Source organism: Papio anubis, chromosome 9, assembly GCF_008728515.1.
Source record: "Papio anubis isolate 15944 chromosome 9, Panubis1.0, whole genome shotgun sequence".
Classification (NCBI taxonomy): Eukaryota; Metazoa; Chordata; class Mammalia; order Primates; family Cercopithecidae; genus Papio; species Papio anubis.
In genome coordinates this window covers 113,501,736-113,529,063 of record NC_044984.1, presented here as the reverse complement: position 1 = coordinate 113,529,063, position 27,328 = coordinate 113,501,736, and the positions used below count along the sequence as shown (strand labels likewise).

The following is a 27,328-nucleotide window of genomic DNA, read 5'->3' as shown; positions in this document are numbered from 1 at the left end:
CCCCTGATTGCCCTGCGCTCTGCAAAGCCCCAGTCTGAAACACCTGTCTTCTCACCTCTCCCATAATTTGGATGGACTCACTTAAGCCATATATATTTTGCTTTGTTAGGAGAAAGTCAGAACAGAGTAATAGTGAAGAGTGAAGGTCCTGAAGTCAGGCTGCCTGGGCCTGTTGCTTGCCGGGTATATGATTTGGGACAGGGCACTTTTGCTTATCTGAAAAATGGAGATAGACACCGGACCTACCTCAGCTGGGCACAGTGGCTCACGCCTGTAATCCCAGCACTTCAGCAGGCTGAGATGGGCAGGTCACTTGAGGTCGGGAGCTCGAGACCAGGCTGGCAAACATGGTGAAACTCCATCTCTACTAAAAATACAAAAATTAGCCAGGCATGGTGGCGGGCACCTGTAATTCCAGCTATTGGGGAGGCTGAGGCACAAGAATCACTTGAACCTGGGAGGTGGAGGTTGCAGTGAGCTAAGATCTCGCCACTGCCCTCCAGCAGCCTGGGTGACAGAGTGAGGCTCTGTGAGAGAAAAAAAAAAAAAAAGAAAAGGAAAGAAAATTGGGCCTACCTCATATGATTGTAGTGCAATTAAATGTATTAAATATACATAAAGCACGCAGCATGGTGTCTGGCACAAATCAAAGATTCAGTGAGGGCCATTCTTTTATTTGCCTGTCTCTGTTACTGAACGATGAGCTCTTTGCAGGCTGGGATTGCGACTCATGGTTTGCTATGCCCTTGGCCCCTAGCACAGGTCCCAGCAGAGTGGGTGTTCAGTCACTGATTCTGCTGTCTTTTGGGGTTTGGATGTGCCCTTGAGAAGCAGCCCTGCAGCTCCTTATTAACTCTTCCATAAGAAAACATATAGGTTCCAGTTTTGCTGTCACCATGTGACTTACCCAAGCTACTTCTCTCTTGGCCTCAGGCTTCTTCATTGCTAAAATAACAACATCTGTTTCCTAGGGTGACTGGCTTTTTTCCCTCAGGACTGGAATGTGGATGTGGAGCTGTAGTGACTGCAGCTACCTGTGGCCCCAGTGAGAGGACATGGGGGCACGGAGGGCCGGGAGCATGGGAAGTGGGGGCAAGAGGGAGAGTGGGAATGAAGCCAGCACTGCAGGGCCACGTCAGATGGAGGGAAACAGTTCTGCTGATATCTTTAGTACCCTGAATCCAGCTGTAGTAGCAAGCAGTTCTTATCCTAGACTTCTCAGCTACGTGCAGCAATAAAAACCCCTTTTGGCTTAAATTAGTTTGAGTTGGGTCTCTTGGCACTTACCAGGAGCCCTTCTTCCTTCCACCCTACACTCAGGGATCTGTGTTCCTGGCAGCGTCAAAACTCGTGGCAGCCACAACACTGTTAATTGCCCTCAGAACTGCTAGGCCTCTTTCCTCCTTCCTAACAGAACCTTGGTTTGTTCAGGCAGCAGTGTTCCTGGCCTGAGAAGATGTTGATCCAAGCCTGTCATGATCATCCTTTTCCCTTTTGCCAGAAATTGGTCTGAGAGTAGGCATGTGACCCACTTTTGGCCAATGAGATAGAAAAAGAAGTCTGCTGGGAGCTTCTGGAAAATATCCTGCTCACTGATAAAAGAAGCTAGGTGATAATACCTTTTTATGATTTCCTTCTATTCCCATACAATGTCATATGAGGATGAGATGCCTGGAGCTGCTGCAGCCATCTTGCAACCATGAGGATAGACTGTGACTATGTAAACTTGTCAGAGACATCAGAGAAAAAAATGGAAATATCCTGGGCTGTTTGTGGCATAACAGTTGAAAAAAACAACTCTGTATCTACTTACCTCTAAACTTTTGGTGAAGTTAGAAAACAGCTATTTATATCATTTAAGCCACTATTCATCAGGAAACATTACTTGAAGCCACAGATGTTGTATATCAGATGCTAACTGATGTTGTATATCTAGGTGGTATTACATTTAGTTCCTCATTAAAAGAACCACACGAGGCTAAGAACGTCAGCTCCTTTATTATTATTGTTATTAATTATTTACTGTTATTTCCCCCTAAACAACAGCATAACTCAAATAACAATGACACACACGTCCCTCCCGTATACACAATACCACTAGCCTATCTGTCAGGCTATCTGGCCTTTGCTTGGTTCCTGATGGAGCTGTCTGGAGACAGCTCCCTCTGTAAAAATCCCGACTTAAATATAGGGGACAGAAGAAAATGGGGACCTTGGCCAGATCATAAACTGAGAGGCTCCCAGAGTCCTTAGGGAGGGCTAACTTGGAAACCTTGGGAACATGCTGGAAATATCTGGGCAGAGGGCAGAAGGCACTGTTTGTTTTTATGTGATTGATGGACAAATTCCGTATAGGGATATAAGACCTGTATATCACCCTTTGTAGGCCAGGCATGTGGAAGTACAGTGGGGTTAGCTACTGGATTTCATTAACCAAACCATGCAGCATGGTGTGGGAGCCATGGGAATTGGGAGTCCAGAGTAGGAACCTGGGTAATGGGGGAGGTCCCCAGAGAAAAGTAACCCTTGCATTCACTGCAAGGTAAGATACAACGTGAAATGTTAAGTCCCCTTTTATGTGTTTTGCAACTATAGAATGTGCAACATTTTCATCAAGATAGAAAAGGTAAAGAAAGAAAAACTAGGATTTTGTCCTAACGCAACCAAGCATGGTTTGCCAATTGCGCTATCTTGTGGAAAAATCTACCACTACACTATCCAGGGAATCTGTGGTCAGTCCCCACCCCCGCACCCCCCAACATTTTACTTGCACTAAATCTGAGTTCAGCTAAAGTAATGTACCCTGGAATCAGAGAAGCCCTAGGGTTGGGGACAAAACAAGGATGGGCCAGTACTGGCATCTCAGGTACAGGTGACTTCCTGGCTGTCCTGGGGAAGCTCGTTGTTGAAACTGCTCTCTCCAAATGTTGAATAAGGAGGGACCTGGGGAGCTTCGATGATCAGTAGACCCTCTGGGGAAAGTGAGGCAAACACTGTCACAGGATCCACCTCTGCAGGAAGCCTAGGAGAAACATATGATTTTATTCATTTATTATTGTTAATATAGCTTAAACATTATTTTATTCACTTGAGAGGAAATATTTTTGATAACAGCTTAGGCTTTGGGGACATATAATGCTGGGTTTGAATCCTGGCTTTACCCCTTTCTAGCTGTGTGGTCTTGGGAAGATTATTCCATTGCTCTGAGCTTGTTTTCTCATTTGCAAAATGAGGATAATAATATTGAATTTGTAGAGTATTTGAACTTCAGAGTCTGAGTATGCTTTGAAATGGTAAAGTGCTGTTTGAACAGTAGTTCTTAACTTAAAAGAGAGCTGTGGACCACATATTGGGTCCTAGGTTGAAGTCTTCACCTTAATACCCACTACTAACCACAATTACTAGTAGAAATGGCACCACTACCATCCCTTTATAGAGCGCAAGTAGGGTGTTATGCATAGCAGGCAACACATTTTCATCTGACGTGTGCTTGCTGCAGAGTGCTTCACTACAAAATGCATTATGGGTGATGCAAGCACTAGGCACCTCGGTGGATAAAAGGGGCCAAGCTGGCCACACGTAGATTTCAGATGGCAACATACTCTATGGTATTCAAATACTCTATGGTATTCAAAATAAGCCTTGATTTTGTTCATAACCTAAGTATCTCTGATGTGGTTTGGCTATGTCCACCCAGATCTCATCTTGAATTGTAGCTCTCACGTGTTGTGGGAGGGGCCTGATGGGAGATAATTGAATCATGGGTGGGGGGCAGTTTCCTCTGTACTGGTCTCATGGTAGTGAGTAAGTCTCACGAGGTCTGATGGTTTTATAAGATTTTTTGCTTGGTTCTCATTTTCTCTCTTGTCTGCTGCCATGTAAGACGTGCCTTTCACCTTCTGCCATGATTGTGAGGCCTCCCCAGCCACATGGAACTGCGAATCCGTTAAACCTTTTTTTTTTTTTTTTTACGCAGACTCATGTATGTATTTTTTTCTTCCTCTTCCTCTTCCTCTTCCTCTTCCTCTTCTTCTTCTTCTTCTTCTTCTTCTTCTTCTTCTTCTTCTTCTTCTTCTTTTTTTAAACAGAGGCTCACTCTGTCACCCAGGCTGAAGTGCTGTGATACGATCTTGGCTCACTGCAACTTCTGCCTCCCAGGTTCAAGCAATTCTGCCTCAACCCTCCTGAGTAGCTGGGATTACAGTAACCCACCACTACGCCTGGCTAATTTATGTATTTTTAGTAGACATGGGGTTTTACCATGTTGGCCAGGCTAGTCTTGAATTCCTGATCTAGTGATCCACCCACCTCGGCCTCCCAAAGTGCTGGGATTACAGGCATGAACCACCGAGCCTAGCCAATTATCTTGTTCTTAAAACTCAATTATAGACAATACCTGGTTGGAGTATTATAAGAGGATGATTAAGAGGTAAGCATTAATATGCCCATTCTACAGATCACAGAACAGAGACTTGGGGGAAATCAGATGAGAAGCTCAATAAGTGAGAAAGCATTGAAGATGGAATTTCTTTTTTTTTTTTTTTTGAGACGGAGTCTGGCTCTGTCGCCCAGGCTGGAGTGCGGTGGCCGGATCTCAGCTCACTGCAAGCTCCGCCTCCCGGGTTCACGCCATTCTCCTGCCTCAGCCTCCCGAGTAGCTGGGACCACAGGCGCCCGCCACTTCGCCCGGCTAGTTTTTTGTATTTTTTAGTAGAGACGGGGTTTCACCTTGTTAGCCAGGATGGTCTCGATCTCCTGACCTCGTGATCCGCCCGTCTCGGCCTCCCAAAGTGCTGGGATTACAGGCTTGAGCCACCGCGCCCGGCCTGAAGATGGAATTTCTAAACCTAAATCTGGTCCAAGTTCTAATAAAGTTTTTTTTTTTTTTTTTTTGGATGGAGTCTCACTCTGTCGCCCAGGCTGGAGTGCAGCGGCACGATCTCGGCTCATTGCAAGTCCGCCTCCCAGGTTCACACCATTCTCCTGCCTCAGCCTCCCAAGTAGCTGGGACTACAGGCACCCGCCACCACGCCCGGCTAACTTTTTGTACTTTTTAGTAGAGACGGGATTTCACTGTGTTAGCCAGGATAGTCTCGATCTCCTGACCTCATGATCCACCTGCCTCGGCCCTAATAAGGTATTTTTATGATTTTCGGATTGCTTTGAGTGAATGAGACTATTGAGAATTTGGTTTCTTCAACAAACTATTAAAATTGTGAGGACATATAGTGGTCTCATTGGGGTGCCATTATTTTTTTTAATCATGAAATCCATGACCTTCTGAGTACTTTCTATGTGCCAGGTACTTTAGCTGAATCATATCGTTTTGGTGTTAACAATAATCCCACCAGGCAGATTCCATTGCTATCCCCATCTTACAGATGAGGAAATTGAGGCTCAGAGAACTGAACTGCTTTGCCCAAGGTCGCTCAGCTGGCAAACGGCAGAAAGGAACTGGAACTGGAATCCTGGTCTCCAAACTCAGAGTACCTGACTGTGATGCTCTCCTGCCTCCCCCAGCACCAGATATTTGAAAGAAGGACTATGGCAGGAAGGCCCAGAAGTTCAATCAAAAGTTCATAGAAGGCCCTTCTATGGCAGGAAGGCCCAGAAGAAGTGGAAAGTTCAATCTTTCCACTTGTCCATGTTAGCTCTGCCTATTGTAAATACAAGGGTCTCGATGAAAGAACCAAGGCATGAAGTAAGCCCGTTCCTGATCATGGGCAGGACTCCTTCTGGAGGGGCTGGGGAGTTTCCTTCCTTCCTTCCTTCCTTCCTTCCTTCCTTCCTTCCTTCCTTCCTTCCTTCCTTCCTTCCTTCCTTCCTTCCTTCCTTCTCTCCTTCCTTCCTTCCTTCCTTCCTTCCTTCTTTCCTTCCTTTTTTTGTGTGTACAGCATCCTGTAGCCACATGAGCCATATCTACCCAGGAGATTCCTTGCCAAATTGGAACCATGGAGATGAACAATGGTGCTTCTGGGAAGCACATTTGGAAGAAAAAGAGGGAACTAGAAAGCTGCCAAGTCAAGATTTTGAAGCAGAGACAAGGTCAAAAGTTTACAGCTCCCTCCCACTGCTGGGGATGGGCTGACTGTTTAACCATGTGCACACCAACCCAGTGCACACTAGGTACAGTGTGACAGGGTAGCTATGGCCTAGAGCATGGGTTTTGCAGGCAGGCCAACCTGCATTCAAATTCTGACTCTTCCTGACCACAGAGCATGGGGCTGGTGATCTTGCCTCTCTGAACCTATTTCTTTGCAGAAAAAGAGGGGCAATAATAGTATCCACCTCTTAGGGTGGTGTGAGAATTACATTGCAGTCTTTGGCCTTACATGTTGGCATCTTGACAACAAGATGGAGTATCATACAAATTGCGGTATCATTGGACCACAGAGTATCAGGGTCCCAAGGGATCTTCCTGATTGTCCATGACAATGGTCTCATATAACTTATGGGGAAACTGAGGCTCAGAGAGATAGACATGCCCAAGGTCTCTCACCAGGTGACTTGCATGTTGAACCCACTTGGTGGGAAGTAATTCCTCTTCATTTCTCTTTCAGTGCTTCTACTTACATCTGAAGCAATGTCTCTGCTAAGTACTAATATGCCTTTAATGCCTTTAGCCTCTATCACTTGCTACCTTCCCTTTTTAACAATGAAAGAACTGAGGCCCGTAGGCAGGAAATATTATCTAGTTAGAATTTAACCACATTTTGCTTTCATTGGATTTATTTCATGATTGCCTTCGTCAGTGAACATTTTAGTGATGAGAATTTAACTTTATCAAAAATGAGTTGATCTAAAAGAAAAAATAAACCTTTAGTAAATCATGGTACAGCAATGTAAGCATATAAGGCAAAAAATAGTGAAGATGGGATGCGAATGACGGTATTGCAAATGACTGTAATTTGGTTTCCCCTAACCAAATAGGAAGGTCATGGACTTTGAAAGTTGAGGGCTGTGCTCAGGTCCCAATCTGCTCTTTTTTAAAAAACAGCTTTATTGAGATATTATTGGCATATAAAACTGTATATATCTATATATACATGGTATACAACTTGATGTTTTGATGTATATATGCATGGTGAATACAGTGATCACCAGAGTCAAGCTAATTAACATATATTTTGTGTATCTGTGTGTGTCGGGAAGATTACATTTAAGTTAAGAAGATTAATTTTGCAACGCTACCTGCAAATTTTGAATATATAATGTAGTATCATAGACTATCATTGCCATGCCGTACATTAGCCCCCCAGAACTTACTTATCTTGCAAAACTGAAACCGTGTACCCTTTGACCAACATCTCCCCATTTCCCCCGCCACACTGGCCTCTGACAACCACCACCCTACTCTCTGCTTCTACGAGTTCGACTATTTTAGATATGTAGATATGGTGAGATCATGCAGGATTTCTCTTTTTGTGTCTTTCTTATTTCACTTAGCAGAATCTCCTCACTCCATCCATGCTGTTGCCAGTGGCAGTATTTCCTTCTTTTTTTTCCTCTGTCACCCAGGCTAGAGTACAGTGGTGTGAGCTTGCCTCACTGCAACCTCTGCCTCTGAGTTCAAGTGATTCTCCTGCTTCGGCCTCTCGAGTAGCTGGGATTAGAGGTGTGCACCACCACACCCACCTAATTTTTGTATTTTTAATAGAGATGGGGTTTCACCATCTTGGCCAGGCTGGTCTCGAACTCCTGGCCTCAAGTGACCTGCCCGCCTCGGCCTCCCAAAGTGCTGGGATTACGGGCATGAGCCACTGCACCCAGCCTCCTTCTATTTTAAGGCTTAATAATACTATATTCCAGATCCGTTCTTTACTCGCTGTGTGACCTTAGTTGAATCCCATTACTTCTCTGAGCTTCAGTCTCTTTACCCACAAGATGGGCTTGATAATACCTATTCAAGGCCAAGCATGGTGGCTCATGCCTGGAATCTCAGCACTTTGGGAGGCCAAGGCGGGCGGATCACCTAAGGTCAGGAGCTTGAGACCAGCCTGGCCAACATGGTGAAACCCCGTCTCTACTAAAAATACAAAAAAAATTTAGTTGGGTGTGGTGGCTCACGCCTGGAATCCCAGCACTTTGGGAGGCCGAGGCGGGTGGATCACCTAAGGTCAGGAGCTTGAGACCAGCCTGGCCAACACGGTGAAACCCCGTCTCTACTAAAAATGCAAAAAAAATTTAGCTGGGTGTGGTGGCACATGCCTTTAGCTCCAGCTACTTGGGAGGCTGAGGCAGGAGAATCGCTTGAACCTGGGAGATGGAGGTTTCAGTGAGCCGAGATCGCGCCACTGCACTCCAGCCCGGGTGACAGAGCCAGGCTCCATCTCTAAAAAACAAACAAACAAAACAAAACAAACCTACTCAATAGGATTCTTCTAAAGATTAAATAAAATTAAATCTATAAATCTCTTAGCATGGTTCTGGGCATGTCATAGGTGTCATAAGTGGCAGAACAGGTATCTGGGAAGATGTGGAACCAGGAAAATAAAGTTTGCTTTGGTTCCAGGCATCCTCCCTTGGTAATTTCCTGCACCCTTGTCTTCCTGTTCTCTTATCCAGGTTGAGTGTGGAAAAGAGGCCAGCTGCAGTCCTTGCCCTGCCCCCAGCCTGAGAGGAAACCCAAGACCTCTCCCTCTCCTTATTCAGTCCAAATGGGGCCTTTCACACAGAGATGGATGTGTTGGGATGAATTTCCTTGCCATAGTTAAGGCAAACAGCTACAGCATCCTGCCTGGGTGGAAATCTCCAAGGATCTCAGCCTGGCTGAAGAAATCTCCCTGTCCTCTAATGACCGGAGGTTTCCCTGGGAGAGGAGGCAATGAGGCCTCCTGAGATTGGTCCAGAGGTGTCCCAGACTCCAGTTCGACTCCTTGGTGTCTAGAGTCTGGGCAGAGCCAGGAGCTCCCAGGAGTCCCAGTTGCTGGAGTGTGAGTCCAGCCTTGTGAAGCCTTTTCATAATATTAATTCCCACGGACCAAGCCCTGAGTCTGTATTCCATGCTTAATGCATTATACACATCCTCTCACTCCCATCACAACCCCTCCATGCAGGGACGCAGGGATGCAGGAATGGAAGGTCAGAGCAGTTAAGCAAGTTGCCCCAAGTTACCCACCCACTTTCTCATGGAGCCAGGACTCCCTGCACCCGGAGCTGAGATTCAAAATATTTAACAACTGGTGCAGCTGGGCACTGACCATTCAGAAGGGATGGGTGCATGTCATAATGATGGAGGAGGGTCCTCGGACCCTTTAGTTGTTGGAAGGTGGAGAGGTTTAGAGGGTCCTGGGGACAGGATCAGAGTGACTGGGGTTGGCTAGGGAGGGCTCAGGGCAATAGCTAGCCAATATTCAGGGGTCCCTGGATCATGGACCAGTACCCATCTGTGGCCTGTTAGGAACCAGGCCGCACATCAGGAGGTGAGCAACAGTTCAACCAGCATTACTGCCTGAGCTCCGCCTCCTGTCAGATCAGCGGTGACATTAGATTCTCACAGGAGCTTGAACCCTATTGTGAACTGTGTATGTGAGGGATCTAGGTTGCACGCTCCTTATGAGAATCTAATGCCCAATGATCTGAGGTGGAACAGTTTCATCCCCTAGTCCATGGAAAAATTGCCTTCCATGAAACTGATCCCTGGTGCCAAAAAGTTTGGGAACCGCTGAATATTTTAACAACTAGCCCAGGTCAGCAGCTGAGCACCAGCCTGGAGCAATTTCAATTTCAGGCATTTCTCATCAGGTTACTTCCAGTGAGCTATCTCCCCTAAGGCCTTGGAGCTTGTGAAATACACATACACACACACACACACACACACACACACCCCTTTTAAGATGATTAGTTCACTTCTTTCTCACTCATTCCCTTTTACAGCTATGCCCTGCTTGTGACTCCACCCTGAGACCTCATTTGAGCCTTGACATCAGCTTCCCCATCGCCTTCCTTCCTCTCCCTTCAGCAATGTTTAATCTGCTTGCTATACCAGGGAGAGGTGTGGGGCACGGAGATGTCAGGCAAGCCAGTGAACATGAAGAACAAACAGTTTGGCGTTTGCCTTATCAGGAAGTGTCCACAGGCTTCCAAGAGCTGCAGAGGCTCTGGGAGGGCCAGGGACGGACACGTGGGGCAAGAGACAGGAATGTAGAATCCCAAAGCTGGAAGAAGCCTCAGAATTCAGCTAGTGTGATCTCTCCAGAAACACAAGGTCTTCGCAAAGGCTGATGGAGAAGTTAAGCGTCAACAACAACAATAGTAATAATGAACTGCCACTTATGAGGACCTACGCTGGGCCGTGACCTCATGTCACTTTCAGCCAGGAACCCTGCAAGGCTGGAATCAGCATCTCTTTCACAGATGAGGACACAACATTCGTTGCTCAAGGACTGAGCGTGGAACTCAGAGGTCAGGGATCTATTCTGGGCCCTTCTAAATTCTAGTTTTAAAGACCTTGGGTATGTCCTTTCACCTGTGGGAGACCTAGTTTCCCTGTATTGCAAGGAGGGTCATGTTTGTTCTCCCCGATGCACACTTTTGCTGCAAAGGCTAAATGCAACAATGGCTCGGAAAAGAGTTTAGGAGTCGGGCGCAGTGGCTCACACCTGTACTCCCAGCACTTTGGGAGGAAGAGACGGGCAGATCACTTGAAGTCAGGAGATCAAGACCAGGCTGGTCAAACATGGTGAAACCCCGTCTCTACTAAAAATACAAAAATTAGCCAGGCATGGTGGCATGCACCTGTAATCCCAGCTACTCGGGAGGTTGAGGCAGCAGAATTGCTTGAACCCAGGAGACGGAGGTTGCAGTGAGTTGAGACCATGCCTCTGCACTCCTGCCTGGGTGACAGAGTGAGGCTCCATCTCAAGAAAAAAAAAAAAAAAAAAAAAAAAGAGAGAGAGACAGAGAGAGAGTTTAGGGCCGGAAATGCACACAGTGGAGTGACGCTGATTGCTGATTAGAGAGAAGGTATGTATGAAGCACCTGGCAGTTGTTGAAGTGCGGCCATCATGACCACACTGTGCAGCTCTTCTCCCTATAGGTACTGCCAGTTAGGGGCTCATGGTAGCTTTGGTTCATGGCCTCAGCCCTACTGTCTTTGGCTGCTCTCATGGTCCCCAGCTTTCCCTGTTAAACATGAATCCCCTCTACTCCCTCCGCTCAGCAATATAGCCCTTCCTCTGTCCCAATCTCTCAGCCTCCAAACCCCTCTGGGTAGTATGCGGTGCTCTCAGGACACTTTCCAGCTTCATTTTTGTGGATGCTCTAGAGAAGGTGCTCATTCTCCCGGTAGGGCAGAGGCAGAGCAAGCAGCCTGCAAGATATTCTGCTGGAGCATTTGGGGGAATCAGGGGATAGTCTTTCTGGTTGGTGACAGGGGTCCTCCCTCAGCTATGCCCCGTGGGTAGGGGCTGTGTGATTATGGACAAGGCATTGTCTCACTTACCCTCAGATGCTTAGTCTACAAAAGGGGGTTGTTCCCCGGATGCAGTGGCTCAAGCCTCTAATCCCAGCACTTTGAGAGGCTGTGGTGGGTGCATCGCTTGAGCCCAGGAGTTCGAGACTAGCCTGGGCAACATGGCGAAACCCCATCCATACTAAACAAATGCAAAAAATTAGCCGGACATGGTGGCACATGCCTATAATCCCAACTACTCGGGAGGCTGAGGCACACGGATCACTTGAACCCAGGAGGTGGAGGTTGTAGTGAGCCAGGATCACACCATTGCACTCCAGACTGGGTGACAGAGTGAGACTCGGTCTCCAGATACATAAATAAGTAATAAATAAATAAAATGGGGTTTTTAATACCCACCTCACAGGGCACCGAGCAGATGAGATGATGCAATCTATGTGCTACCCCTTCTGGGACCCTATTACAGGTCTGCTGGGACACTTCCTTCTCATTAGGTGTGAGGGTTCAATTCCCTGCCCCAAGGACGTGTCTTAAAAGGGAGATGCCCAAGAGGGAGAGACCCCAGATCATGGGTCCCAGGTGTGCCCCCTCCTCCACTCCCACCCTGAGCTCCGTGACTCCAGGTTACTCACTGGATTTTCTTCGTGAAGTTCTTAGAAACGATGCCACCTTCTTGCTGTTTCTCTTCGTGTTTGCCTGGAAGGAAGAAAAGTGTGGTGTGTCAGCATCTATGTTCCTTGGGCATCCTTCAGGACTCAGGCTTGGGTTCAAATCCTGGACCTGAACCTGCCTTGCTGTGTGGCTTAGGTCTACCCTAGAGACTCCAGTTCTCTAAGCCTCAAGGACCTTGTCTGCCATACAGACCCACTTAAGTCCACCTCCAAGGCTGGCTATGAAGGTGAAATAAGGAAATTGATGGAAAGGAGGCGTTGACCGTGGTTTGTAGGTAATGAAGGGTGAGTCTGAGGAAATCACAGAAGCTGGGCCATGTGTTGTACCAAATCTTCCCAGTCTCCCACCTGACTCCTCTTCTCTAACCTGCCAGTAGAACCCTGGGGCTGACATCCCAGACTGGGTGGCAGGCTTGAAGTGGGGTCACGTGCTGAGGGCAACTCAGCCACATAGCTTGCTTTACAGCCAACAGAGTGCTTTCCTAACTCTGAGCCCAGACGTCGTTCTCCCTTTGTTTCCGACATGGAAACTGAGGCCTGGTGATGGATCCGGGGTCGCCCAGCAGGTCCGTGGTGGCTCTGAGCTTCAAATCAGCTCTCTCTGGGTCTAGGCCAAGTTCTAGGGCCTGATGCCCCTCTGCTCTTGAATTTCTGTCTGTTCCAGCTCCCGCTTAGCTCTTTAAGCCACATTATCTGTAGCCAGTAGTGAAAGCACAGCCTGGAAAAAGAATGCTTCAATCTACCAAAAATGCCCAGCTTCTCCTAAGAGCACTGTGGATGTGAAATTCCACCAGCCCTCCTGCCTCTTACCCTGCGGGACGAGAGGGCTTCCCAGCCCCCTTAGGGAGGAGAAAGATGAAATTAGGAGAAGGCTTGGGCCTAAACTGGTTTTGATCTAGTAACGTATATAGCACCTTCTAATTCTCTCAGTCTCTCCTCATTCTGTTTTTCTTTAATAAAGAGGGTGGCTCTAGTTTCTCTTTAAACAAACAAGATTAGTACAACAGTGGGGCCATTCGGCTGTTACTTTTTAGTCCTCATTTGTGGGGCCACCTTCTGGAGACAAGAACTCTCATTTACACAGGGAGGTGCTTCTGAGAGGCCTTGAAATCTAGAATGTAAATAACTTTGTTGAATACAGCAGTCCAGATTTTTTTAAAACTGACAACTTATAGCTAATTACTTTTAATTACTTCTTTGTTGATAGCTTTTTTTGTGCTTTAAGATAATGCATGTGTATGTTAGAAAATGTAGAAAATAGGCGGGGCCTGGTGGCTCACTCCTATAATGTCTGCACTTTGGGAGACAGGAGGATCACTCGAGGCCAGGAGTTTGAGACCAGCCTGGACAACATAGAGAGGCGCTGTTTCTAAAAAATAATAATAATAGGCAGGGCATGGTGGCTTATGCCTGTAATCCCAGCACTTTGGGAGGCCGAAGCAGGTGAATCACGAGGTCAAGAGATCGAGATCATCCTGGCCAACATGGTGAAACTCCGTCTCTACTAAAAATACAAAAATTAGCTGGACGTGGTGGCACATGCCTATAGTCCCAGCTACTTGGGAGGCTGAGGCAGGAGAATTGCTTGAACCTGGGAGGTGGAGGTTGCAGTGAGGTGAGATCGTGCTACTGCACTCCAGCCCAGTGACAGGGCGAGACTCTGTCTCAAAATAGTAATAATAATAATAATAGTAATTAATATTATTATTATATCCAGGTGTGATGGTGCGTGCCTGTAGTCCCAGCTATTTGGGAGGCTGAAGTGGGAAGATTGCTTGAGCCCAGGAGTCTGAGGTTACAGTAAGCTATAATGCACTACTGCCCTCCAGCCTGGGCAAGAGAGTGAGATCTGGTCTCTAAATTTAACAACAACAACAACAACAACAACAACAGAAAAAATTAAAAAAAAAAAAAAGCCATCAAAACTACCCATAATCCTGTCACCCCAAGGAAGCTACTAATATATATTTTATATGTTCTGACTTTTCTATGTTTCTCAGAAATGTGTAAATGTTATATAGTATCCATGTATATCAGTATTCTATCAAATGGGATAGTTCTCTGCATTATGTTTGGAACTTATTTTTTCTCTTGCTAACACATTATAATTACTTTTCCATATTACCAAATATTCTTTGACAACATAATTTTTAATGGCTGCAGTGTTCTATTGAGGAATACATAAGAGCTAATTTAACCAATCCCCTACTTTGGGGCACTGAGGAGTTTCCAACATTGGAGAGAACTTCACGGCCCTGAACATTCTTGTAGCTTTACACCAGGCCCTGTGACTTCTTTAGGATTAACTGAAGACTAATCCAACTTCCAGAATTTCTAAGGCTTAATCTGTATTGCTAAATTGCTCTCAGGAAAAGAAATTCGTTTTAAACTGGAGTGTCTGGCTAAGCAGAACATGCTATTCTGCGAATGTGTGGCCGCTTAAACAATCTATCCTGTGCTGCCAACTCCGTGACCACCAGCTGCCTGGCTCTAACACAGGCCTGTGCCCGGAAGAGCACTGTCTGTTCTTTGGTACCCTCCCCATAGCCAGGGCGCCGGGAGACCTGCTTCCCCTGGGGACAGGCCAGTGCCTCTGACTCAGCCCTTTTGCATCCGAGAATCCTCCTGCATGCTGGTGTCCTGGGAAGAATAACTGCTGATATAAATAATAATAGCAAAGTAATATAGTGCTTCCTTGGTGTCAGCCACTGTTCTAAGCACCTTATCTATATCAACTCCTTTAATTTTTGCAACAACCTTAAATAATAATAGTAAAATGATAATATAAGCAGGCAGTTTCATTATTATCATTTTGTAGATAGGAAACCTGAAGTTCAGAGAGGTTAAGTGCTGTACCCAAGGTCACACAGCTTGGAAGTGACTGGTGCAAAGATTCAAAAGCAAGCAGATAGGTTCTGGAATAGTGGGTTTTGGACTTAAGTCTCTACTCTGACATTTCCTGGCACATCTCTGAGTGTCTCTGAGCCTCAGTTTATTCTTCTCTGAAATGGGAGTGACAGCACCTGCCTTATTGGGTTACTGTAGGAAGCAAATGCAGGCGAGTCACAGAATGGCTTTGAAGTTGTAAAAGTACCATGTGAGGGTAAACGCTTGTGGTTTATTTTGATGTTTGGGGAAAGGACTGCTTCTCAGAAACTAGGTGCCTCTGTCTGCTCTGAAAATAGGGTATTGGGCTGAGGGAAGGGAGGATCTCTGAGCAGGGAAAGCTCCAAGATCTCCACAAGAGGGGCCTGGAGGTGGAGCTAACCTGGTTGAGAGAGAGTGTTGTTAGGAGGATCATCTTGAAACTCAATTTGCTTGTCATTTGCATACTTCCATTGGGGCAGCTTAAGGATTATGAGTGATTTTTAATTTCTTATTTTGCTTTCCTAACTACATATTCTATCATGAAGACATTTTATTTTTGTCAACAGAAAAAAGTAATTATTATGATTTTTAAAAATACATCCAGAGGCTAGGAGTCAGAGACCCCTTGCAGACATGCTTTTTTTCAACATGCCTCAGAGAAATGTAAGTGGAACACTATTGGCCCAGCTAAAGAAAGAAGGTGCTGTTTCCAGGGAAGACAGAGGCCCTGGGACTAAGGAGAAGGGCTGGCAATAAGGCCTTGGGGCTTTCCAGTCTCTATCTTAGCCAGGGTCTGGCCCAGTGGCCCATGAAGGGAACATCTCTTGGCTGGTGGTTGCAGGATGCGGGCAGGGGAATCTGAGGCTTGCTGGAAATTGTCTAGTCCAGCATGTTCCAAACACTTCCTTGAATGAGACACTCATATGTGGTCAGATAAGACAGGGCTGCCTCTCAGAGATTCATAAACTACATTAGTGACTTAAAGGCTCTGACAAGTCCTGCAATGAGAAGACCTGTTTATAATTTTGTTTTTACTGGTACCATATAAGACTCTGAACTCTCCTACTCCTGTTTCTAAATGCCTAGTAACCACTTGAAGTGCTTTGGTAAATTCTGATCTTGTCTACCTCTTCATAAGACCAACAGTAAAACTGAGGCTCCAGAGGCTGTGGGATTTGCTCAGGGTCACACCGCCAGAAGTAGATCCAGCCATCCTGGCTCGGAACCAGTCAGAGAGGCCTGACATTGAATCTCAGACACTGCCAGGGAGAAGTGGGTGATCTCAGGTGAGTTACTTTCTCTGGGCCTTGGTTTCCTTATCTGCATAATGGGGTTAACCTACCCACACTTCCTAGGAGGTCCTTATGAGGAACCACTGAGCCACCACATGTAGGCTTTTAGCACATACTTGTTGTGGAGGAATGGATTTGTCATTATGTGGTACAGGGTGGGAAAGTGGATCTGACTTCCAACTTCCCTTGAAAATTGCTATTTATTTATTTTTATTTTTTATATCTCTTGAGACAGAATTTCTTTCTTGTTGCCCAGGCTGGAATGCAGTGGCATGGTCTCGGCTCACTGCAACCTCCACCTCCTGGGTTCAAGTGATTCTCCTGCCTCAGACTCCTGAGTAGCTGAGATTACAGGTGCCTGCCACCATGCCCAGCTGATTTTTGTGTTTTTAGTAGAACAGGGTTTCACCATGTTGGCCAGGCTGGTCTCAAACTCCTGACCTCAAGTGATCCTCCCGCCTTGGCCTCCCAAAGTGCTGCGATTACAGGCATGAGCCACCGCACTCGACCCGAAAGTTGCTTCTTAAATAGAGCGCCTGATATCAATTTTATTTTTTTAAACTCCTTCTTTGAAAGCACTTGTATGGACTCTCAGGGAATTTGGATTCTGTCTAGCCGATGTCACTAATTGTACATCTGAAAAGCTTTGTCTTAGTCTTATGTAAGCTCCCAATGACCCCATTTTACAGATGCGGAAACTGAGACTGCATGACTCACCCAAAGCCTCTGGATTAGTAAAATACTTAGCTGAGATCTCAACATGGAGCTGCCAGACCCCACCTGTTATGAAGCACCTACAAAAGAGGATGGTGAAAAGCCCTCCAGGCTGGACAGAGGGTCTCCTAGAGAGGCCACAGGGTAGGGAAGACCCTTGGACTTGGGCTGGAAGCATCTAAGAGCCTAATTAAAACAAGGACAGAAGGAATGGTGATAATCGTTCCGTTTACAGAATGCCAGCCAGGCACTATTATTAGCTCCATTTTATAGACACTCTGCATATGTGATCATAGATAGTCTGTATATGTTTAATCTTTCCTACACTCTTGCAGGACAGATAGTATTATGATCCCCATTCTGCAGATAGGAGAAATGAGGCTCAGAGGGATGAGAAGACTTTCTTGTCCACATCCATCATGCTAGTGAACAGCAGTGCTGGGATCTGAACCCAGGTTTCAAAGAGAATCTATTATTCATTATTTATTGGGGCCTTCCTGGATGCCTGGCATTATAACAACAACGATGGCAATAATACTACTAATTCCTTGTGTTCCAGGTCGTAGAAATGTGAAAGGAAAATAAATCTTGGGGCCCCCAAATCGCTAAGCTAAAGGGAAAAGTCAAGCTGGGAACTGTTTAGGGCCAACCTACCCCCCATTCTATTCAAAGTCAGCCCTCTGCTCACTGACATAGATGCATAGCTGCTTGCCTTCTTTGGAAAGGCTAATCAGAAACTCAAAAGAACTATTTGTCTCTCAGCTACCTGTGACCTGGAAAGCCTCTCCCTACTTCAAATCTTCCTGCCTTTGCTTCAAGTTGTCCTGCCTTTCCAGATCGAACCAATGTACTTCTTACATATATTGATTGATGTCTCATGTCTCTCTAACATGTATAAAACTGAGCTGTGCCCAGACCACCTTGGGCATGTGACAGGAGGACTTCCTGAGGCTGTGTCATGGGCATGTCCTCAGCCTGGGCAAAATAAACTTCCTAAATGAACTGAGATATGTCTCAGATTTTCTGGGTTCACAGGTAGGTACACATTGTACAGCATCACCTCATTTAATACAACAATCTTTACGGTATAACCATTTGAACCCTAATTTCCAGATGAGGAAACAAAACAAGCACAAAGATGTAAAGTAATTTGCACATCCTGCTGGTTAGAGTTGGAGCCAGTTTTGGAACTCGTGCCTGGCTCCCAGCCAACTCAGAGATCTGGCTGACCCTGTCAGCAGCACGTGGCCCCAGCAAGTCTCCCAGCCCACCACACCCGCTGGAGCCTCTAATGTTTATAATTCTGCCATGACTGGCTTGAAATTCCCCCTGAACATTGCCGGGGCTTGTTCCTGCCCAGCCTGTGTTTGCAATGGCTTTGACTGATTTTCTGGAAGGCAAGCCTCTGCCGGGAACACATTCTTTTTAATGGAGCGGGAGGGAAGGAAAAGAAAGCTTTTTCTGCTGCCCAGCTTAACAGGGGCTGAGCTTCCTGTCTTCTCTCTTTCTTTCCCCCTTGTATGTTTCTTTCTCCCAGGGTGGGATGTGGCTGTGAGAGCCCTGAGCCTAAAGCTGTGGATAGGCCCAGTCCCTACTCCACTCCTATTGCTGACTCATGGCATGACTGTGAACAAGTCCCACCTAGGCCTCAGCCTCCTCAACTGCAAGATGGGCCTAGACACCCCTGCTACTCTGGACTTGACTGAGGGTGATTTTGGAGAAGAAGTATAAGAATGTCAGCCCAGCCCTTGGCACCTAGCAGGTGCTCAGTAAATCATTCCTTCTTTCTGGCCTCCTAATTCCCAGACAGCCTGGGTCTGAATCTTTGGTGGCCTTGAACAAGTTACATTAATCTCTCCATACCTCAGTTTCCTCATCTGCAAAAAAAAGAAGATAAACAGTACCCACCTCCTCTGGTGGTTGTGTTAGCTGAGATATGATAGGCAACAGTATTTAGCAAAGTGCTGAGCACATAGTTAGCACTCAGAGTTACCAGTTAGTGTTACTACAATTACTGGTAAGCCTCAGTTTCCTTGTCTGGGACAAGGAGAGGTGTTTCACTGGAAACCAGTTGTGGATATTAACACTATCATTGCTCAGCCTTAACGTGAACTTCTAGACCCTGTGTGGTGATGCTGGAGTGCATGAAATCCCATTTTTTCTTTGTTTTTTAATTTTTTGATATCTGCTTAACCTGTTCTTTATATGAAATGCCCTCTGTCAAAATACCCAATGTGGTTTCTATTTTCCTGTCTGTACCCTGATTGATCAGCACCCAAAGGCCCCAGTAGCTGAGTCAGGCAGGTTAAGATCTCTGCTGGGAGCTGGGAGAGAAGTTTTCCATAAAGATAACTTTGCGGGCTGCATTCCTGAGCCCTGAGGTCACCTGTGTCACACTGTCCCAGCGTCTGCTCTCAGGAAACTTTTCTCCTGGCTATTCCCAGGGCTGAGGCCTACTCCCCCGCCCCACCCGCCCTCCCGCTGACCTCCTACCCCTGACTTACCAGACACCTCCACGTATCCATCTTTGGTCTTCACCATCAACTCCTCTGGCTTGAAGCTGTGCACATTCACACACACTTTCCAGGGCTCCCCAGGGAAGGGCGGGGGGGTCCGGCCCTCGGCAGGTACCCCAAACCTGGCGGTGGCAGTGGGGCCCCGGGGCACCATGCCAGACCTTAGGGTGCCTGGCCAGGCGGAGGAGAGACGAGGCAGAGCCCAGTCGGGCCAAGAGGCCGTCAAGTCGTCTGGGAAGGGGTCCATGCCAAAGCCATCATCCAGCAGGCGAGAGGAGAGGGGAGAGTCCCGGAAGGGGTCTCGGCGCAGGCGGCTTGGGTAGTGGCAGGAGAAGGGCATCTGACCATCAGCCATGGTGGCTGCTGAGCTCAGAGGGAAACAGAGGCTCAGAGAGACAGAACCACCTGCCCAAGGTCACTCAACAAGGTGGTGTGGCTGGGCTAGCTTATTCTTCAGCTTCCGAAAATGCTGCTTTTCTGCAGGGAGAAGCAGAACCAACCACTGCCAGGGACGGTTGTGCCCCCTCGGCTGGGGTCCCAGACCCCAAAGGTGACCCCCTGGCAGGTCCAGCAGAATCCCAGAGGGCCCCTCTCCGCACTGCCTCACGACAGACCAGCAAGCCACCGTCCTCCCAGGCTGCCCAGGCTGGCAGCCAGAGCCGCTGAGGTCTAGAGCGGAGCCAGGAGCTTAATAAACCCAGGGCACGCGCGCCTAGAAACTTCTTCTGGCTCCTCCTGGGCTGCAAGCCTTCTATTTATTTGCTGCTGGAGACTGGAGGCGGGTTTTGCAAGCGTCTCCTGTCACAGGAATATTCGGAGGTGATGAACCAGCCCCGGAGAATCCGCGGAGGGAACAGCTGGGCTGTGGGGGGATCTGGGAGGGGCCGCGTCCAAGTTCAACCAGCCTCTCTGGACACTCTCTCCTCCCCTGGCCACTCCGCTCAGCTCCGCCCTCCGCTTGCTCCCGGCGCTGGAGCCGCCCTCCCGGAGAGCACTAAGGCCTGGCTATTAATAACCCCTAGCCTGGCTGAGGGCTCAGGTCACCCTCTGGAAATACCTTCCCCAGAGCGTGTCGTATCCTGCCTTTCCCCTGGGGACCTGCAGAAAGGGAAGAGAGAGACATTAGCCCAGTGGATTTGAAGGATGTCCCTGGGTTGGAATCCCCAGTTACAAGGTGGCCAAGCTCCTAAAGCCTCAACGCCCTCTGGGGAGAGCGGTAAAGAAAAAACAAAAAATTATACATATATATATATATGTATTCATATGACACTTGTCAAAGTATGATAAGCAAGACTTTACTGGGCAGGGAAACCTTCTCCATAGATGGAAGGACCCCCGCAATGGGATATTGCAGTGAGGGAGAAAGATTAGATTTGATTCCCAGTAGGTCATAGGTAAGTGGGAATTTGTAGGCAAGAAGCAGGTGGGGTGGGGGTGGGATCAGCGAATGGAAAATTGCTAGGAGGTAAGTCCAGGGATCAGAGGGATTCAGGCTCAGCTAACCTAAGAGGATGCTTGCTGAAGACAGGCCAGGGTGCTCAGACGTCACCTGGGGGATGGTGGAGGATGAGGAAACTAATCAGATATGGAGGGTGATCAGAAATCGAAGATGGGTGATTGCTGCTAAATAGACTTAGCAGAGTTCACGCCAAAACTGAATTTTTCTTTCTTTCTTTTTTTTTTTTTTTTTTTGAGATGGAGTCTCACTCTGTCCCCTAGGCTAGAGTACAGTTGTGCTGTTTCGGCTCACTGCAACCTCTGCCTCCCAGGTTCAAGCGATTCTCCTGCCTCAGCCTCCCGAGTAGCTGGGATTACAGGCACCCGCCATCATGCCCAGCTAATTTTTGTATATTTTAGTAGAAATGGGTTTCACCATCTTGGCCAGGCTGGTCTTGAACTCCTGACCTCATGATCCACCTGCCTCGGCCTCCCAAAGTGCTGGGATTACAGGCATGAGCCTCCTCGCCTGGCCCAAAACTGAATTTTTATAAGGAACCTCACAGATGGGCTTAGGAGAAGATTCAGAAATCTGATTAATGTTTGGTCAAGCAAAGCATCTTCATAGGCAGTAACATTATTCCCAGGCACCTCCAAGTTGTCAGTTTTCCTCCTTATAAATGGATGTAACAGTAGTCAATTCACAGATGTGCCATGAGGAATACATGAGGTAATTCTCTTTCAGCACCTAGCAGTCTGATGGGCACCTTTGTAGTTTCCATTTTGAGTTATCGATTACATAATGTTTGCTACATGCCAGGCCCTGCTCTATGGGCTTTATAAATATGAACTCATTTAATCCTCAGCAGCAATCCTGTGAGGTAAGAGTACCAGTATTATCCCATTTTACAGACGAGAAAACTACCATAGAAGTGTTCATGAATAGTAGCTTCTGTTATTATTATGACTGTTAATACTGATAATTATTGAAAAGTAGTATACTCAAGCAGGATGTCTGGTCTGAAACTCAAAGCCCCAAATCTAGACTTTCCTGCTCTAACCACACAGCTGGAAGAATGAATTTACAAATCCTCCTTTGGCCCGGAGGCCTCTTCGCCTTTGGTTCTAATCTTTGATCTGTCCGCAACAGGTAGACAATTTTCGGCATGTCGTTTTCCCTCTGTGGGCTTTCGGGTGTCAGCCCTGCCTTCTTCACGAGATGAGGGTAAGTTGAGGATATTAAGGAATTCGGTGAGTCATAGGTTGAGAAATTGTTTTGATATTAAACAGTGTTTGCATGAGGCAGTTTGCTAAAAATAATAATATGGAGAAAAACAATCACTGTCACCCATTGCCTCCTGTGCATCTGCTTTTAGAGTTAGTATATTTCAGACATTACTGAGTTAAACCCTCACTCAATAGTTAAGTGTCACTATTATCATCACCCCCATTTTGCAGGTGAAAAAACAGAGGCACAGAGCCTTGGCCCTTGCACACAGATATGGAGTGGCAGAGCCTGGATGGGAACCTGGGTTGTTCTGAATCCCGGATCTGTGCTTAACCGACAGACAGAGACCCTTGCCCTCCTCCCCAGCTGAGAAAGAATGGTCGGGACCCCATGGCATGACATGTCCCGAGTGACTGGGCCCCTGCTGGATGTGGGGTGAGCTCATCAGGCTGGAAGCTTCGGGCTGACGTCATGGCTGGGCACAGAAGCCTCCACTTTCTCTGTAATTACAGCTGGGCGGGGCCGGCTGAGTTGGAAACCAGTTGTGGGGAGAATCACTGCATGCCGCATGACGCACCAGAGAAACCTGGCCCTACCTGGGACCTGGGCAGGGGCTGGGGTGAGGTTTCTGAGTGCGTGGGACAGGGTGGAATGAGTTTGTGTGTGGATTTGAGTGGGTGCAGGGGTGAGTGTGTGTTTATGTGCCGATGGGGCTGTGTTTATTTATTGGCGAGTCTGCTGGTGGGGTATGTTCGGGAAGAAACTCCCCTCCTTCTCCCTTTCCAGGCCATCCCCAAACCTCCAGAGGACCCCTCTGCCTAAAACGTGGCTTAGTTGGTACCAGGGGACCCAGAAGGAGGGGAAGCCTGGCGAAGGAGCAGGGAACTGAACCGTGATGACCTAATCCACCTTCTCATTTCAAGGATGAGGGGGAGGAGAGAGAGGATGCAAAGGTAGAAAATAGAAATAGCAATCATTAGCATTTATGGGGCACTTGCCCCATGCCAGTTTCTGTTCTGAGCACTTTAAATGTATGTGCCTAAAACTCTTGTACTTCTCGCCACAATCCTACTAGGAAGGATGTTTTATTTATTTATTTATTTATTTATTTATTTAGAGGTGGAGTTTCACTCTTGTTGCCCAGGCTGGAGTGCAATGGCATGATCTCGGCTCACTGCAACCTCTGCCTCCCTCCCGGGTTCAAGTGATTCTCATGCCTCAGCCTCCGGAGTAGCTGGGATTACAGGCACCTGCCACCACACCTGGCTAATTTTTGTATTTTTAGTAGAGATGGAGTTTCACCGTGTTGGTCAGGCTGGTCTCAAACTCTGGACCTCAGGTGATCCACCCCCTCGGTCTCCCAAATTGCTGGGATTACAGGCATGAGCCACCATGACTGTCAGGAATGATGTTTTATTAAACACATTTTAGAGATGAGGAAACTAAGGCACAGAGAGATTACCTGACATGCCTATGTCAGTGGCAGAGCTGAGATTCGAACCTGGGCAGTTTGGTTCTTGTCTCATCTGCTACACTGCCTCTGAAGTCAAAGTCATGGCTCACATTTGTTGAACACTAACCATGCACCCAGCCCTGTGATCAACAGTTTTATCCATGACCTCATGGAATCCTTGTGGTTCAGAGAGGTGAAGCCACCAAGGATTGGAATCCAAGTCGGGGGGACTTGGGAGTGCACGGTAATAACCGGTATGAGACAATATTGGCCAAGCCTTACCCAGCGATCCTTCCACACTACCTGGTGTCCTGTTCCCCTTTGGGCTCTCATTGCATTTCTGGATCCAGCCAGCCCTTCATGTCAGGACGCTGAGGAGGGAGGCAGCTGCTCCTGCTAACTCAGCCACCTGGTGAGGAGTCAGCTAACACACGAGGAAAGTAGTCACTAAACTCCATGGGCTGTCACCAATCAGGTGAAAATATGACGCCAGGCTCAGGAGAGGCCCGGGAAAAGGAGGGGCCTCCAAGCTGGTTCCACCAGGGAAGAAGAGACCTTAGAGGGTACTGTGGTGCAGGGTACGGACGTTAGATCCTGGGAACCAGAGCATTGTTCTCTTGGATGCCATCCTCTTAGAGCTTTCATATGGGGCATACCCCTATTAATTCTCAAAACAGCCCAGGAGGAGGATGAGATCACCCTGCATGTGCAAAACTGGGGGGAAGTGGTGGTCTGAAGCTAGGACCAAGTAGGACAAAGACACAGCTGCCAGATTCTGTGCCTTTTCTTTTCAGTGTAGTAAGAAACAAAAGTTCCCACCCTCCCCTAGGGGATTCCCAGCCCCCAGCCCCTCCCCAGGGTCTGAAGACCCGTCTCAGAGTTGGTTCTTTTGGGTGGCCCTGGATCCCAGCACATCCTCCAGAAAATAGTAAGTAAGCATGCTCATGCCTTTTTATTTCTTTCGTTTCTCAGACTCCCCTACGATGACACTAATGGAATTTCCAGCACACTTGGCTCCATACAGCAGGAACCTTGGATGTCCTGTTCATAGCGGCATCCCCAGCACCTAGAGGGTACCTGCTGCCCTGTAGAAGCCCAGCATATCTTGGATGAGTAGATGATGTCATATCAGCAACCCTGGGTCTGAATTGCCTAGCACCCACTGGGTAGACTCTACATGCAGTAACAGCATCAGAATATTAACTAATATTTCTGCAGTCCACAGAAGGTGCCAGGCACCAAGGCTTCCCAAGCATGCTCTTTTTAATTTTCATCACCGCCCCCTGGAGATTTTATGCTATCATTATTCCCTTTTTACAGATAAGGAAACTGAGGCGCAAGACATGAAGGGACCTGCCCGAGGCCTCCAGCTTATGGATTCTGAACTTAGGTTTGTCTGAACTTCAAGCCCAGGCCTCTTTTCTCTGCCGCACACCCTGGCAAGAATGAATAAATAAACAAAATAAAATAAACAGCCTGCAGTGAGTCCCTCCCTAAATGAGCCTACGCCTTCACAATCCTGGGAAAGTAACACTTATTTATTGGAGCTCTAGCTTTCTTCTATTATTTTTCTCCAAAATTCTTTCCAGGAATTTGCCTTCCCTGACCACCTTTGCAAATAATGATCATAGTGGTAATAATAATAATAATAAATACGTATTTAACATTTAGTACCAATTGTAAGTGCTTCGCATATATCAACTTATTTAATTCTCACGTGAATTGCTCTAAGGTAGGTATTATTATCCCCATTCACAGATGACAACATCAAAGCACAGAACGGTTAAATAACTTGCCCAAGGTCACACAGCTACTAAGTGGCAAAGCTGGGATTCACGTCTAGGCAATCCGGCTCCAGAGTCTGTGTTCTTAACCACTATGTGATTCTGTGAATAATAACTACAAAATGAAAGTAATGATACCCATCATTATTTGAGAACTATCATGTACCAAGCTCTGCTAAATGCCCTGTATGTTGTGCCTCTTTTAATCCTCCTAACAACCCTTGGAGGTAGAAGTCCTATTGTTAACCACATTTTACAGTTGAACAATCTAAAGCACAGGGTCAGATCCGGGATGACTGGATGCAAAACCTGTACCTTCAGCTACCCAGGGAGCCTGTGCCACCTGACCCCTGGTGTATGCCCAGCCAGAGCACTGGCCTTCCAAACCCAGATCTACCAGCAGAACACAGCTGAACTTCAGGTCACTGGACCACCTCTTCCCCCACCTTCTTGCTAGGCTTCTCTCTCTCTGAAACCTCTTTCAGCCCTTCCAGACTTTCTCAGAAGAACAAATGACATCAGGAACACGCTGTCATTTGGGAGAGTGACGACTGCCTGGGAGGAGCTATTGTGCGTCGAGCAGAGGATCCTTACGTGTTCCTAATGAAAGCCACTTGGAGCTGGGGCAGGGCTGGGGGCCCCACAAGCTCAATAGGAGCTCCCCTCTGCTGCAGGTGCCGCCAACAGACGGGAGTCAGGGCTCAGCTATGGGACGGAGAGGATCATCCTGCCCTCTCTCCACCCATCCTCAAGAAGGGACATCCGCAACTAGGCTCTCAGGGACTCTATTTCTTACACCTGAGCCTAAATCAAGGCCTCTGAGATCTTTCATGGTTCAAATACTTCCTCTGGGTTCAGGGAACCAATATATCAACTAACCAGAATTTTCAGGAAGTGACCGGGCTGCCATTTCCCACTTAAGAAAGACAGTAAGGCCGGGCGCGGTGGCTCAAGCCTGTAATCCCAGCACTTTGGGAGGCCGAGGCGGGTGGATCACGAGGTCAGGAGATCGAGACTATCCTGGCTAACATGGTGAAACCCCGTCTCTACTAAAAATACAAAAAACTAGCCGGGCGTGGTAGCGGGCGCCTGTAGTCCCAGCTACTTGGGAGGCTAAAGCAGGGGAGAAAGGAAAAGTCTCAGCACAAAAAAAAAAAAAAAAAAAAAAAAAAAGAAAGACAGTAAAACATAGTGGGTAGGAACTCAACCAGATATGGATTTGAATCCCATTAGCTCTGCTGCTTTGGGCAAGGAACTTAGTCTCTCTGAACCTCTGTCTTGTCGTCTGTAAAATGGAGATGATCTCAACACCTATCTCCCTGAGTAACTGTCAGCATAGATTATCAGGGAAAATAGTCAGGGAGGTGACTATATAATAGTCAGAGAGGTGAAATAGTCAAGGTGTGCCCTTGATCACACTGGACCTTGCAGACTCCATTAAGAGGTTAGACTTTGTCCTGAGCACACTGAAGAACCACTGAACTCTTTGGAGGAGGAGCGTGCTGTGATGAGAACTGAGTTCCACGAAAATCACTGTCTGCTTTTGGAGAAGATCTTACAGGGGCTTTAGGGAGACCAGCTAGGAGGCTGCTGCAGTGGTCCCAGTGAAATGGCAACCTTGGCTGTGTTGTTGGCTGAGGAGCGGTAAAGTGTGGATATAATCATGATCCGTTAAAGAAGCAGGAGCATTTTGACTGCTGATTGCGGTGAGAGGGGAAGAGAAGTTTCGTCAAATGCATGTCTCGGTTTTCAGACCTTTCAATGGGGTGAATGATGGTGCCACTCAGTGAACATGTGAGGAGGAGCCAGATGCAGGGAGTGGGAGACACAGTCTGTTGATTTACTCACGGATTCATTCATTCCATAATTGTTACATTCTCACTTGGAAAGCACTAGCTGAGGGGCTAGAGATGAAGCAGTAAATGAGGCAAAATCCCTGCTTTCATGTGTAT

General features: G+C 47.2%; 1 protein-coding gene across 1 annotated transcript; it reads right to left on the bottom strand.

Moving 5' to 3' along the window:
• Positions 1-1,979: 1,979 nt before the first annotated feature.
• Positions 1,980-20,481, bottom strand: HSPB8 (heat shock protein family B (small) member 8). Its single transcript, XM_003907234.4, has 3 exons — positions 19,463-20,481; positions 12,046-12,109; positions 1,980-3,022 (listed from the first exon to the last, which is right to left on the bottom strand). Exons 1-3 carry the CDS (start codon positions 19,827-19,829, stop codon positions 2,863-2,865), a joined length of 591 nt encoding a protein of 196 aa, XP_003907283.1. The 5' UTR covers positions 19,830-20,481; the 3' UTR covers positions 1,980-2,862.
• Between the last annotated feature and the right edge of the window lie 6,847 nt (positions 20,482-27,328).

Coding starts and splice junctions, on each gene's coding strand:
- HSPB8 (XM_003907234.4), bottom strand. CDS start 19,829: ATGGCTGATGGTCAGATGCCCTTCTCCTGCCACTACCCAAGCCGCCTG. Junction 12,110..19,462: donor TGGATACGTGGAGGTGTCTG/GTAAGTCAGGGG, acceptor TCTTCCTTCCAG/GCAAACACGAAGAGAAACAG. Junction 3,023..12,045: donor AACTTCACGAAGAAAATCCA/GTGAGTAACCTG, acceptor TGTTTCTCCTAG/GCTTCCTGCAGAGGTGGATC.